At 33.3% G+C, this 12,897-nt stretch overlaps 2 protein-coding genes across 2 annotated transcripts; one reads left to right on the top strand and one right to left on the bottom strand.

Moving 5' to 3' along the window:
• Positions 1–1,617: 1,617 nt before the first annotated feature.
• On the top strand, positions 1,618–6,344 carry LOC144567312 (uncharacterized). Its single transcript, XM_078317413.1, has 2 exons — positions 1,618–2,207; positions 5,845–6,344. Exons 1-2 carry the CDS (start codon positions 1,747–1,749, stop codon positions 6,260–6,262), a joined length of 879 nt encoding a protein of 292 aa, XP_078173539.1. The 5' UTR covers positions 1,618–1,746; the 3' UTR covers positions 6,263–6,344.
• A 543-nt stretch (positions 6,345–6,887) lies between these two features.
• LOC144567118 (uncharacterized) lies at positions 6,888–10,029 on the bottom strand. The gene is made up of 4 exons (XM_078317171.1): positions 8,394–10,029; positions 7,747–7,950; positions 7,203–7,337; positions 6,888–7,019 (listed from the first exon to the last, which is right to left on the bottom strand). Exons 1-4 carry the CDS (start codon positions 9,129–9,131, stop codon positions 6,888–6,890), a joined length of 1,209 nt encoding a protein of 402 aa, XP_078173297.1. The 5' UTR covers positions 9,132–10,029.
• Positions 10,030–12,897: the final 2,868 nt, after the last annotated feature.

The following is a 12,897-nucleotide window of genomic DNA, read 5'->3' as shown; positions in this document are numbered from 1 at the left end:
GCCAACTAATATCTGATTGTCATCAGCGAAATTAAAGGGTGTGAATCAACTAATTGGATAAGAATGAATTAATGTTAACAATGTATTTTCTCCATCGGTAATAAGATTACCAAATAATCTGAAAATATTTTGAGAAACGAATTTTTAAGCAAAATAATCGGATGGGTCAAACTAAATTATATATTCAAAATTTGTATTTTATATACCATACAAATAAATATTTAACATAAATAAAGTTCCATTAAATTTTTTGAGGTTTGAGCATGATCTAGATATTATATATAGTGAAAATATTAGTATATGCTGATTTTCGTCAATATTCACACATAAAAAAATTTAAACAGTTGAATGAGGGAAAAAAAATGTTTCTACTTTTTGAAAACAAAACCAATATATTTTCTTTCTATGTTTGTATGAAGGGGAACAAAATGGCTCACAAACTAGCAAATATGGCTGAGTCTGCACTCTGCAATTAATGGAAACCCTATGAGCAACTTTCGGGAAAAGAAAAAAAAATTCTGCTAAGTGTTTAAGGCGTGGTTTCCAAACTGATATAATGATATTGTTTTAACTTTGGCCTATCTTCAGTACTGATTATTGCCCATTTTAAGTGTGCTAATTTATAGGTAAATGATATACGGAATTTTGACATTTTGTCTTTCAATAAAAAAAACATTTACATATTCCATCTCATAATTTATAGGTAGATGATATACGTACGGATTTAGACATTTTGTCTTGAGTTAGGCTGGGTGCTATGGATAGCACAGTGGCCTCTATGCTACGGCTTAATATTCGAGTTTTCAAAATCCAAACGGTCGATCCGAACCGTTCATCTTATTCTCCATATTAATATCTGCTTGGAGACCAAATTTTATAATTTTCTGAATTTTTTTACTATTTATTAAGCCACTTTGAAAATCGCTAATCCAACGGTTTTACTGTTTTGTGCAGCCACCGTTGGATCAATAATTTTGTAAAATACTTAATAAATAGTAAAAAAATTCAGAAAAATGTAAAATTTGGTCTCCAAGCAGATATTAATATGGAGAATAAGATGAACGGTTCGGATCGACCGTTTGGATTTTGAAAACTCAAATATTGAGCCGTAGCATAGAGACCACTATGCTATCCATAGCACCCAGCCTAACTCTTTTGTCTTTCCCCTCGACTTAAAAAGAGTTTTCTCAAAACAAGAATGCCTTCTATAATAACTTTAATGTCCCTCGGCCCATTGGGCTTTTACAAAAGAAAGCAAGTTCAATGTACTTGGACGCGTGCCCTTTCCGAAAGGAAGATATAGCTAAAACAAGACTATGCACTTATGCAGCATTCTTCTGTTCTCCTGGCCCCACTTTCCTTACTGTGTCACACATTTGACTTGTTGTACACACAAACATACAATGAAATATAGAAAATGAAAATACATAATCAATTTCCCGCGGCGACTTGGCTCTTTCACCTATCACTTGATTTTCTTAGTGTAAGTTGATTATTTGCCTCGATGGTCATATAACTAAAAACAAACTGATGTTCTGAATACGGGTCCCACTTAAACTAAATGACTATCTTAAGTATAACACCTAAATTAGATCCGCCACATATCATACCAGAGGAAAAGAAATAGAGCAAACAATTAAAACTCTCTCCCCAAATCTTTTCCTCTCGTTTCCTTCCTCGTTTCTGTTTCCCCAATCTTCTTCACTCGAAAAACGAGAAAAAGGATACGAACTATGCTTGCCTCTGATGTCTTCCTCAGGTAGCGAAAGCAGCTCCAACACCACCACCACCACCACTTCCATCTCTTCTCCTGTCTTTCCTCCTATAACTCAATTATCTCCTTCTGTGTACCTTGGCCTTGGCTTAGGATTCTCTCTCTTTATCCTCTCCCGATCCCCTCCCCTGAAACCCCTTTCTTCAGCCGTGAAGTTTGCCGATTCCGCAATTAAGGTACCAAAAGCGATTAAAACCCTGAATCCTACTTCCCCTTCTAGCCTCTTCTCCGCCTCAAAAGCTCTCATCAAAGGTTGCAAGGCTACCACAGAGATTCTCCCCCCAGCCGTGAAGCGACTCAAACCGGAGATCTCTTTCGGTCCTCTCAGTTCGAAAAAGGTCAAGGCGCTCTTCAGTACTGCGAATTTGGTTAGATATGCTGTTTCTCCAATTTCCTCTGATGGCTTCCTTTTGTTAAACCTCCTCAAATGCGGGTAAGTGAAAAAGTTACAAGCTCTTAATTACTTGGGGAATTCATATCCTCTGAACTAATGCGTTTGAGTTTAGATCCGAACCGTCCGATTAAAATCTGCACGAATAGTAAAGGGCCCCTTGCATTACGGATTGGTTCGAATTCTGATCGAACGGTCTAAAATTAAATTCAAACGGTACGTTAATGCAGAGGATTCAGTTACATGGGTAGGTCTTAATTTTTAATATATTGAAAAATACAAAATTAGTGATTATGATTAATTGAGGAATAGGAATAACGGGAAGTAGGTATAAATTTCGCGAGGGAATGACTTGGATGCTATGAATAGAAAATAATGATCACTTCCTTCAATTTTTCTTCTCCACATAATTTGACCGATTTTAAGTGACGGGTGGACGATATTTTTGTCAATAGTAAGAAATTACAGCCATCTCATTTCCTAATTTTGTCCGATGCAAACATTATCTTTCCGGAGGCATGGATATATATATATATAATTAGCCTTCTTCAGTGTATGAAAATAATTTTCCATGATACATCTGTCGTTTGTTTAGAGTGTGCTCCACAAGTGGCGTCCGTAGAGGAAGGGGAAGGTACGGGGGTAGCGTTACTTCTGAACAGTAGATCTTACATTACATCTCAAATCGGGGGTCACAAGATCCGCCAAAAATATACGCTGTGGCTCTCCTTTCTCCCCTCTGAACAGTAACTCGTTCCCTCCTCTCCCTCTCCGTTTCTCCTCTTCTGAAACAAGTTAGAGGCGAGGGCAGCCCATGGTTTCTGAGTTTTCCCCTTCTTTTCCTTTAATGAGCATCTTCTATCCCTCTCTGGAGCAAGCTCTTAAGTTCATCCTTCTTTTACTTCCGATATCAGTGCATTGTGCTAGTAAAGGTACTAATTTAATTTCCAAGAATTTGCATAAATCAACAGTGTGAGAACCTGCTTGTGTTTGTTTCATTTTACTTCTTGTACGCTGACACAGGGATTCATAAGGGATTTACTTGGGCTTGTTTTTGTTGATTTTTATTTTTATTTTGTTATAAGGACTTGTGAATCGATATAGAATTCATATCCTTATGAAGGGTTTATTTGGGTTTGTTTTTGTTGATTATATTTTAATTTTGTTGTAAGGACTTGTAATATAGAATTCATATCCTCTGTATAAACTTATCGTTTGAGTTTAGATTCGATCCACTTATTTCATATATGCTAGCATGAATCTTTCTCGCTTATCCTACATTCTTTGATCTATTCCATAAACCTAATATTGCGAGGAAAAATTAAACCATCACTATATTTCAATGTTCTAAATAGCGACGCTACAATATTTTTGGACCGTAAATGCTTAATTATGGAATAAAAGTGCATTATTTCAACTACGATTGCTATAGTGACAATAACGGTCTGCTATAATGCATAGCGTGTAGCATAAATAGCGCACGCTATGATACATAGGCTTCTATTTAAATGTCCAAATTGAAAAATTCTTTAGGATCAATTTTTCTTTAAGGCATAGATTGATTATGCTTTTAAATAGTAAACGATAGGTAGTTTATATCATGTTGCTTACGTTAAAAAATACAAAAAAGATAGGTAGTTGTTAGTTTTATGTCATGATGCTTAGGTTATTTTGAATAGAAAAAAATAAATAGTTTATGATATTACTAGGAATATTTTGAATAGCAATTTGAACTTTGTACTGGTTCAATATAAATATTATAATATCTTAATTAATTTGGTGTTATTTATTACTCTATGAGAATTTAGATAATGTTAACAATTAGTAGAAATATAAAATATAATTTTTGAAAAAAAGAAACAATATGCATGATAGTTTTCGCTATAGCTATGTTATTCACGATAGTTTTTTTTAGCCTTTCCGCAATGACGCGATAAATGATATTTGGAACCTTGCTATATTTTTCTTTTTTTACAAGTGTAGGTAGGAGTGCTCATTGGGTTTGGTTTATTCGATTTTTTTTAATTGAATCGGAAAACTTTGAACTCATTGGTTCTGTTTTTCAGTTAAAATGGACTGGTTCAGTTGAATTTTTGATTTATTTTGATTTTTCTTAATTGGTTTGGACTATAACTTTTCAAAACTGATTGAATCGAACCTATCTCTCACTTTTTCTCTTCGGTTCAATCAAATATATCAAACTTTATTTTGGTTCATTTTTTATTCGGTTGATTAGTTTAATTCGGATAGTTTGGTTCTATTTGAAAACCAAATAAAACTTTGATTCAACCAATTTTATTCGGTTTTAATCAAACCGAACCAATGAACACCCCCAGTTGCAGGCAAGGGTGTTTAGGAGTGTTCATTGGGTACGGTTTAGTCAGTTTTGAATCAAACCGAATTAGTTTGGATCAAACGGTTCGATTTTTTCGGTTTAATGGTTCGGTTCGGTTTGGAAATTTTCAAAATCAAAATAACCGACCGAACTTTTATATATTATAAATTTGATCCGGACCGTGCCAGTTTATTTCTTAATCAATTGCTTTAAATGTTTCGGTTTATTTCTTAATATCCCAGTTTATTTCTTAATACCCCAATTTATTTCTTAATATAATTCGGTTTATTATAAATCAATTGCTTTAAATAAAAAAATTAATATATTTCGCTTTGAACCGAAAAAACCGAAATAAAACTTTGGATCGGTTCGGTTGCAATGCTAAATCGGTTCAGTTCTATTTTTAAAACCGAATTATGACTTTGGTTTGCCTAATTTGGTTCGGTTGGTTGAAACCGAACCGATGAACACCCCTAAGAGTGTTCAAACAGTTCAGTTTGTTTGGTTTTCAACTGAATCAAAAAATATCGGTTTAAATGGATTAGTTTTTCGGTTTAATTTTGGTTTAAATATTTGTTGAACATCACATTTTTATTGAATTGAACAACTTGTTTTTAAAAATGTATACTTTTTATTAATAATGGTATCAATAGATTTACTTCGGTTTGAATCGAACTAATCAGAATTTACTTCAGTTAGTTCGGTTTGATTTTTAATCGATTGATAGATTTAATCGGTTTGGTTCTATTTTTGAAAAAAAAATATTTAATTTGACTATTTTACTTCAGTTTTAACCGAACTGACCGTTTGATGTAGACTTTTCCTTGACCGTTTGAACACCCCTAATTACTCTTATGAATTCCTTTTTTTCTTGGTTTTCTGTGTATTACATGCGTGGGTCGGATCTACCTGGATTCTGATCGGATGGTCCGCAGCTGAAAACGAATCGTTCATGCAGAGGATGTGTTCTCTGTAATATAAAGAGCTGGCAGCAGTGTCTTTTATTTATAGCAATAAAAGGAATAATAAATTATACTGGTAGCATCATTTTTTTAATACTTCTAACCATAGCAAGACCGCAATGCAATGAATTTGCTTTTACTCTTTTAGTTTCTCTCCATCTCTCGGCATCGCTGAACAAATATAAAAAACCTGAGCCACAAATCACAATGACTCGTTGCGGTCATGCAATTTTTGGAAATTCTGAAAAAATGATGCTATTGATTTAATTTATTATTATTTAATGTTGTGAATAAAAAGTGGGCATCCTTGCTGCTCTTTTGTTTTAAAAAATATTAATCAATTATTTTAATTGAATAATAAAAAATACCAAAATGTTGACAGGTACAAGGTCTCGAAGAACTTCACGAAGGTTCTAGAAGGATTTGTCGGCTTGCAAATCGATTCAACTATCAGTACTGGCGTTGATGCATTGGGCTATATGGTAAAGACTGCGGGACTCATCAAGGAGGTAACTTTCTGGCTTGCCATTGGTTGGTGGGATCGGGGTTCCAATTCTAACTATTGTCTTTTAGACACCGTAAGGCCTAGGAATGGATTGTGTTTATGTTATCAAAGAAGTCGGTTTTCTAAAGAGGTTTTTTATGTTAATGAGGGATTTTCTAATGGTTTTTTCGGTGAGCTAAAAGAGAATGATATTATGGACAGGGATGAGATTGAAATAGGATTAGGATATTCAATTTCTGAATTGCTCTCCTTATCGGTACCAATACATGAGATCTTACCAGTAAGTTCAGTTTAGATGATGTTGGAACTGTAATATATAGCGAGGTATTTTCCTTTTTTTTCCTTTTTAACTTTTTGAGAGAATTATGTCATGTGTCTTTTCTGGTTGTTCCTGAATTAGAGAAATTGATAGTAGCCCTTGAAAGAAAAGATACCATGCATTTTGTACAGTTTATTTATCACTCAGTTTACTTAAACTTGTAGTACTGTACACAAAAAGTGCTGAAATAAAATCATGAACATACAGTATAATCAATCACTCAATTTGATAGCAAATGGGATTATTAAGTAATTACAAGAATCAAGTCTATAGATCTTAGTTCAGCCATAAACTGTTTACTGTCACTGCCTATTGCTTGTCAATACTTACAAGCAAGTACATTATCTTAATACTAGATGTCCTATCCCCACACTCGAACGACAAGCTCACTGAGGGAATGGTCTACATGATTACATGTAGACACAAAAAATAGTTTACATATTTCTACAATAATCTATGTACTAGATAAGTTTATAACTTATTCTTTCCTTCTCAAATAAAAAAAAAGAAAGCAAAAGTTCCCTCCGTGTGCCATTTAATTTACTGAGTGGGGTAAAAATGGAAAATTTTTGTCACCTTTCTCTTCTTCTCTTCATTTCTCTTACGCGGTCCATGTACTACTTGTGTCGGATGGCATGGAGAGTAAGTAATGGTAGTTCATGTTGTTCATGCTGTTTATCTGCGCTAGGATGCCTGATGAGTCGTGAACATCTTCATCTTCCTTCACCGGCACCTATTAAGAGGAGATAAGACAGTTGTTATATCATTTCATGATACTCCATTTCTAAAAGCTTTTGGTTATCTTTGTTTTGTTGGTTTTTTGCATTTGGTTTAATATGAGTACCTAGACTTAATTATTCTATGTTTTTTTATGCTGGAAAATTTACTTTTGAAACACAAAGAATAGTTTAAGTACCATTGGAGAGGTCCCGTCATCGTCATATGCTCCAGTACTGTATGACCTCCTCATTGGCTCCTCAAATTCATCATTCTTTGCGAACCTACCACGTACCCGTGGCCGGCTATCAGCTAGGGTTTTCCTACATGCGTACTTCATTTTTTTTGAAAGTTAGTCTCAATACAAAGTCTCTTATAAAGTTTTACACATTTTCAGGCTAAAATTAACCTCAAAATAAGTTGTACCCTTGCAAAATGAGAAATACCGTAAGTATCCTACTCAATAGCATAACAGTTGCATGTAATATGCTTGTATATTTTCAAAAAGGGCTAAATAAGAGAGAGAGATATTTGTATGTACTCGTTTTTAAAAAAAAAGAGAGAGATTTGTATGAACTCTATTTTATTTAATCAAATCGTTTGGCAGCTACTACCAACATTTCAAAAGAGAGAGAAAGTGAAGCCATTTATGGGATAGTATCTTGCAAATGGCTCTAGCTTTCAATATCTCTCATATATATAAATGAATTTTATTTGCATAGACCTTGGAAATCCTCTGTTACCTTTATTTTTTTCTTGAAGTTTCTTTCATTTCTCTTCCGAATGTACCTATCAATCTTTGCTTTCCTTTCTTCTTGCGTGAGCCGGCCAACCTTGTAGCTTGAGCTCTCCTCCAATGCTGCGTTGGTAGGCTCGGTTGAAGCCAAAACTGGTGTGGCATTGCTTTCATTGCATCCTGCCATTACATTTTGGCTCCCTCTTATGACCTGTTTTAGCATTTAACCAGTCAAGGTCCCAACATAAATGTACTATATATATATGCACAGTGATAAATATGCATCTAATAAGAGCCTGACTTGGAAAAAATAATGAAAAATAATGAAAAAATAATGCATCTATATATATATTTTGGCTCCCTCTTATTTTGTATTCATTTTGTATGAAGTCAAGTGATAAAAAAATAATGAAAAATAATGCATTAAAATTAACTTGGAAACTTCCTTTATTGACCGCTTGACTTGATAAGAAATGAATTCCAAAATTTATAAAATTTGCATGTCATCACTTGTAAGATAGATCAGTTTGAATAATTTGGATTCCTTGTTTGAAACATATTTGATGGTTTTTGATGTCAGTGTCACTACGGCTGAAATAACACTGATGTCATAGTAGCTAGATTCTCTAATTAAGCCCACATAACCTTAATTACCTGAAGATCACCAGAGCTAAATATCCTTCTTAGCTGTTCCCGACCTTCATTGCCAAAAGGAGATATCATCCCTCCCAGCTCGGGGATTGCCATTCCATTGCTGGAGTTACCATTATGAAAGAATCGTTGCCGTTCGGTGTTGTTTTGCTGAATCATCGGTAGCGGGAACCCACCATCTATTCCCATGAGGCCACCTTGCTGCTGTATCTGCATCGGTGCAACCTGAATCAGGTTAGGTGGGGGCCGCATCAGGATTAGGCGGTTGCTCATATCTTCTGGGGCTTTTGTTTGGTTGTCTTCATCAGGGGAAAAATCACTAGTGTTTAGTGATTGTGGGAGTAAGTTGTTAAAGTTGATGGAAGGATCAATTGACTGTTGTTGTTGCTGCTGCTGTTGTTGTTGCTGTGTTTGAGCTTGCAGCTGAGGCTGAGGTTGGGTGTCTAATAAGGCGTCTAAAGTAGCGAAGTCAACGTCATCCATGGCTGGGCCAAAACTTTCGTAGGCGGCAGAGATTAATTCATCGGTGGGAGGCATGACCTTGGTGGTGATGATGGAGGAGCCTGCCACATCAGTAGAGCTGACAGCAGGAGAGGGGTCACCAATGGGGAAGAGTGATCCGCCGCCACCATCATCACAAAAATCAATGAGGTGTTGTGCAATGGGGCTTGAGATCATTTCGTCCTGTACATTTTTCACAAATATAAGGGATAGTATGTCAAGAGACAGAAAAGTTTCCATAGCTAGCAGTATAATTAAGTCTTCTTTCTCAATCGTTCTGCTATATATTTTAACAAATGCATAGTGATATATAATATATATGTCATGTACAACGGATGTGAAAGTGTATGGTGTGACAAAATGTCGAGGAATAAAGTTAAATTATGGGGGTGCATCAGTGCATGGAATAAAGGAGATAGGAGGGTTACTACAGTTAGCGAGTCACTAGTTAGTGTAGGTAGTAAAGATTTGAATTGGTGGATGCACTAGGGAAGCTGAAACTAGGTATACTGGTTGACTTTGTTAAAGTACGTGTAGATGCTTTGTTTTTAATTGTCTCTAATTTTTCTAACATAATGTTCCTATAGTCTTTAAGCTTGCATGATATATAATGTGCGATCTGCCAGGATATAATACAAATTCATGCCTGATCATATCTCCAACATATTGTTAAGAAAGATACTTTTCTGGTAACATAAATCGAAATAGGATACTTCATTAGGAAGAAAGAATAGCAATGGCCACGCCAAATTATTTTGCTTATCAGATAATGAACCTAATTGAGGTACAGCCAAGCCAACAAAATTGTATCATGAAAATTTTGTTGTTTAGCCAATTGCATGAACTTGGATGATTCATAATAGCGCTAGCTCGGATTTTCTATTCTGTATTTGGATACTTTTTCCCAATGCAATCTATCTCTTGACGGGTTAATGAATTTCGCTATTCCAATAAAATGTTGAGTTAGCAGCTTTAGGGAGCTTAGTTTAACTGCTAATTAACCTGACTATTCTGCCTTTTTTTATAAGTTAATTGTGCTTGTAGTTTAGAGGTTAGAATAATGTTATTTTATGATTGCGAAGATTCGAATTCAAATCCTAGCTGCCACATATTTCGCATTTTGCATTTCACGTTATAGCTCCCCCAATTTATATATTCTAATTCCGCTCCTGTCATTAAGAAAAAAAATATTTAACATTAAAATAAGATAATAATTCTATTATATGTAGTACAAAATGCATCAGATTGCAATGCCATTGTCTAACGTTTAGAAGAATGGTAAAAGCGAAAAAACGAAGAAATTAAAAGAATGTGTCATCAGGTCATGGAGAATAATTTGAGTCTTGGCATAAGAATTAGAGGATATGTACTCTAAACATATACGTAAGCATAAACAAAGATTAGATTCTCCAATAAAATGCCGTACTTGAAAGTGCAAATATGAAACCATATCAGAAAATGCTCGTCTTCTTCTTCATTTCTAATAAAGGGGGAATGCCCTTTTATCCAGTAATTAAGTTGGCGGGGTAAAATAAACAAAGGATTCTTTTAAAAATAGAAAAGATGAACACAAATAGAAAAGATGAACACAAAATTCGTATCGACGACCAAACAATTAATTGGAAGAACTACATTTTGGAATTAGGGAAAAGAAATTAGCTAATGTTTGAAGAAAACTTACAATGGACATCTCAGCCTCATCAACTTGCTCTTGGCGCATTAGTTTCTCTTGCATTTTTGTTGCTCTTTGCTCCTGTCCCTCTGCCTCTCTTTATATAATTTCTTTGCTTTTCTTTATAGTTTTCTATCTCTATATATAGAGTCTCCTAACTAGGACCGTAATCTGGAACTGGTAGTAATAAAAATACTTCTTCGTATGAGACTGAATTCATGATCCTACTCTATCGAGGATCCGGCTCTCCTTTTAAAAAGAAACAAGATTACACGAAATGGCCATGGCGTGTTGAAAAAGAAGATGTCGATCAATGTATATAAGAGCGACGCGGTGATTTAGTAAAAGTAGTTCGTCCTCGTTGGATTTCTCTTATTAAATTGCTATTTATGGTTAAAAGGAGAGAGAGGGAAAAAAATATTTTGGAGTTTAAATATTTTTCACCGTCATTGGCTATACATTGTGTATAGCTATAAGGTTCGTAGGTTATTGCACCATAATCTTTTGTATTGTGCTGAGAATCTTTCTTTAATTATTAAAATATAGTTAGAGAACTTACTTTAAACATTAATTTGTTGATAGTTCTAACTTTAATTAAGCTTTGTATATATAATAGATCTTAAAATGGAGAAGTCCATATTCCTAAATAACAAACAAATTGTAGCAATATTCCACTTTGGAGTATATGTGTCACATTCCAAATCGATATCGCTGATGTCATCGAGATTGTTTTATGGCGTCATTAAATTGATATAAGTAGCTAATTGATTTTAGATTAGATGGTCTGAATAACAAATAAAATAAAATGCTCAAAATTGAATTAAAAAAAAAGAAGAAACAAAAACGAAGGCTCCTGCCATGCCACAATTTGTGTGATGCTTTGCTGAATTAACGAAAGTTGTACATTTTTTGGTAGCTGAAATAATTTGATGAATCTATATTATAGATGAAAAAACCCTTCTAGTTCATGCTTGCTAAACAAAACTTTAGATATTGGCATTAGTTTTGTTGAATGATTATGAAGCTTTCAAAAGGGTTGAGGATATGTGTTTGTAACATAAATGTTTTTTTTTATTCAAGTAAATATTGATTTGTTGAGATTATTATTTTTAGTATTATTATTATTATTAAAAATTTGGCAATTTTTCCGTTAATTGGCAGGTAGAACAGATAACTTTAGATAGAAGATGTTGTTGCATGCAAGTAAGCAGGATTAGAAATTTATTGTTTCATTTTTTTTTACTATAAGTAGTGAATCTTATAAGTATTTAATTAAGATCTCTAGATTCGTTTCCAATGAAAAATAAATACCTAATTTTGCGAGCCCATTTATCGGTATAAAATTAGGGTGAAGGAACCTGAAGTTCCCAAGTTATGGATAAATTTGTATATTTTCTAGTACAAATTCACCGAAGTAGCTTATAAAAATGGCAAATTAAAAAAAAAGAAGAAGAAGAAGAAGAAGGAATGTTGAGCTAGAGTTAAGGCTTTGTGAGATGTTGAGTTAGTCGAACTTCTTTTTTTTAGATAATTATTAATTATATATTTTTACGTGAATAAATTAAAATTTAAATCATAAACATCAAAATAAAATCATTAGATATGATCTATGTTATTTTCTCTATATGCCCATAAAAAAATATCACATTTCGATTTTGTTTTTTAGTGAATCAATCATTTGAAAAATCAACGTCTATAAATTACTCACATTATTATATTTTTACAAACTCTTGATGACAACTAAAATAAAATTAATATGTCATAATTTTTTTATACGTGTATAGATAAAACGATGTAAATCATGCATATTCAATGGTTTTATTTTTATTTTTAAATTTTAAATTTTGAGTTATTATTTTTTTTTAAATAAAAGTATGATGGAGAGTTGGAGACACAAAAAATAAAGGTATTTGAACCCTCCTTATTTATAATTAATAAGTAAAAAGATAGGGTACACATTTTTGACAGAATAATTTTTAGTTCATATATAGGATAGACAATATAGAGTGAAATTAAACTGTCATGTGTCTAGAACTCTAGATACTTTGTGCAATTAAAAATTATCTGTTAAAATATATATCCAAAATATAAAAACAACAAAAATAGAAAATAAAAGATCATTTGATTTGATGTGAGCAAAATATTTACAAAATATATACTTCAATCTTGAGACATGTATTCGGAGGCAACCAACCTTAAGCTCTAAATTCGAGTGTGTTTGAATAGTCAAAAGAGTATTAAACAAATGGAATTATTAAAATTAGTACATTAAATAGTGTAATAAAATTATTAGTTTAAAAGATATGAAAGAAATATTAATTTTGTGTTATTTAA

Source organism: Carex rostrata, chromosome 16, assembly GCF_964058835.1.
Source record: "Carex rostrata chromosome 16, lpCarRost1.2, whole genome shotgun sequence".
In the NCBI taxonomy this organism is placed as follows: domain Eukaryota; kingdom Viridiplantae; phylum Streptophyta; class Magnoliopsida; order Poales; family Cyperaceae; genus Carex; species Carex rostrata.
The sequence above is the reverse complement of the archived record's forward strand: the minus strand, read 5'-3'. Positions and strand labels throughout refer to the sequence as shown.

Excerpts from the sequence above, each read along its gene's own strand:
- LOC144567312 (XM_078317413.1), top strand. The coding sequence starts at position 1,747 with ATGTCTTCCTCAGGTAGCGAAAGCAGCTCCAACACCACCACCACCACC. Across the intron at positions 2,208-5,844 it reads TTAAACCTCCTCAAATGCGG|GTACAAGGTCTCGAAGAACT; the intron begins GTAAGTGAAAAA and ends AAATGTTGACAG.
- LOC144567118 (XM_078317171.1), bottom strand. The coding sequence starts at position 9,131 with ATGGAAACTTTTCTGTCTCTTGACATACTATCCCTTATATTTGTGAAA. Across the intron at positions 7,338-7,746 it reads ACTTCAAGAAAAAAATAAAG|TACGCATGTAGGAAAACCCT; the intron begins GTAACAGAGGAT and ends AAAAAAATGAAG. Across the intron at positions 7,020-7,202 it reads ATGACGGGACCTCTCCAATG|GTGCCGGTGAAGGAAGATGA; the intron begins GTACTTAAACTA and ends TCCTCTTAATAG.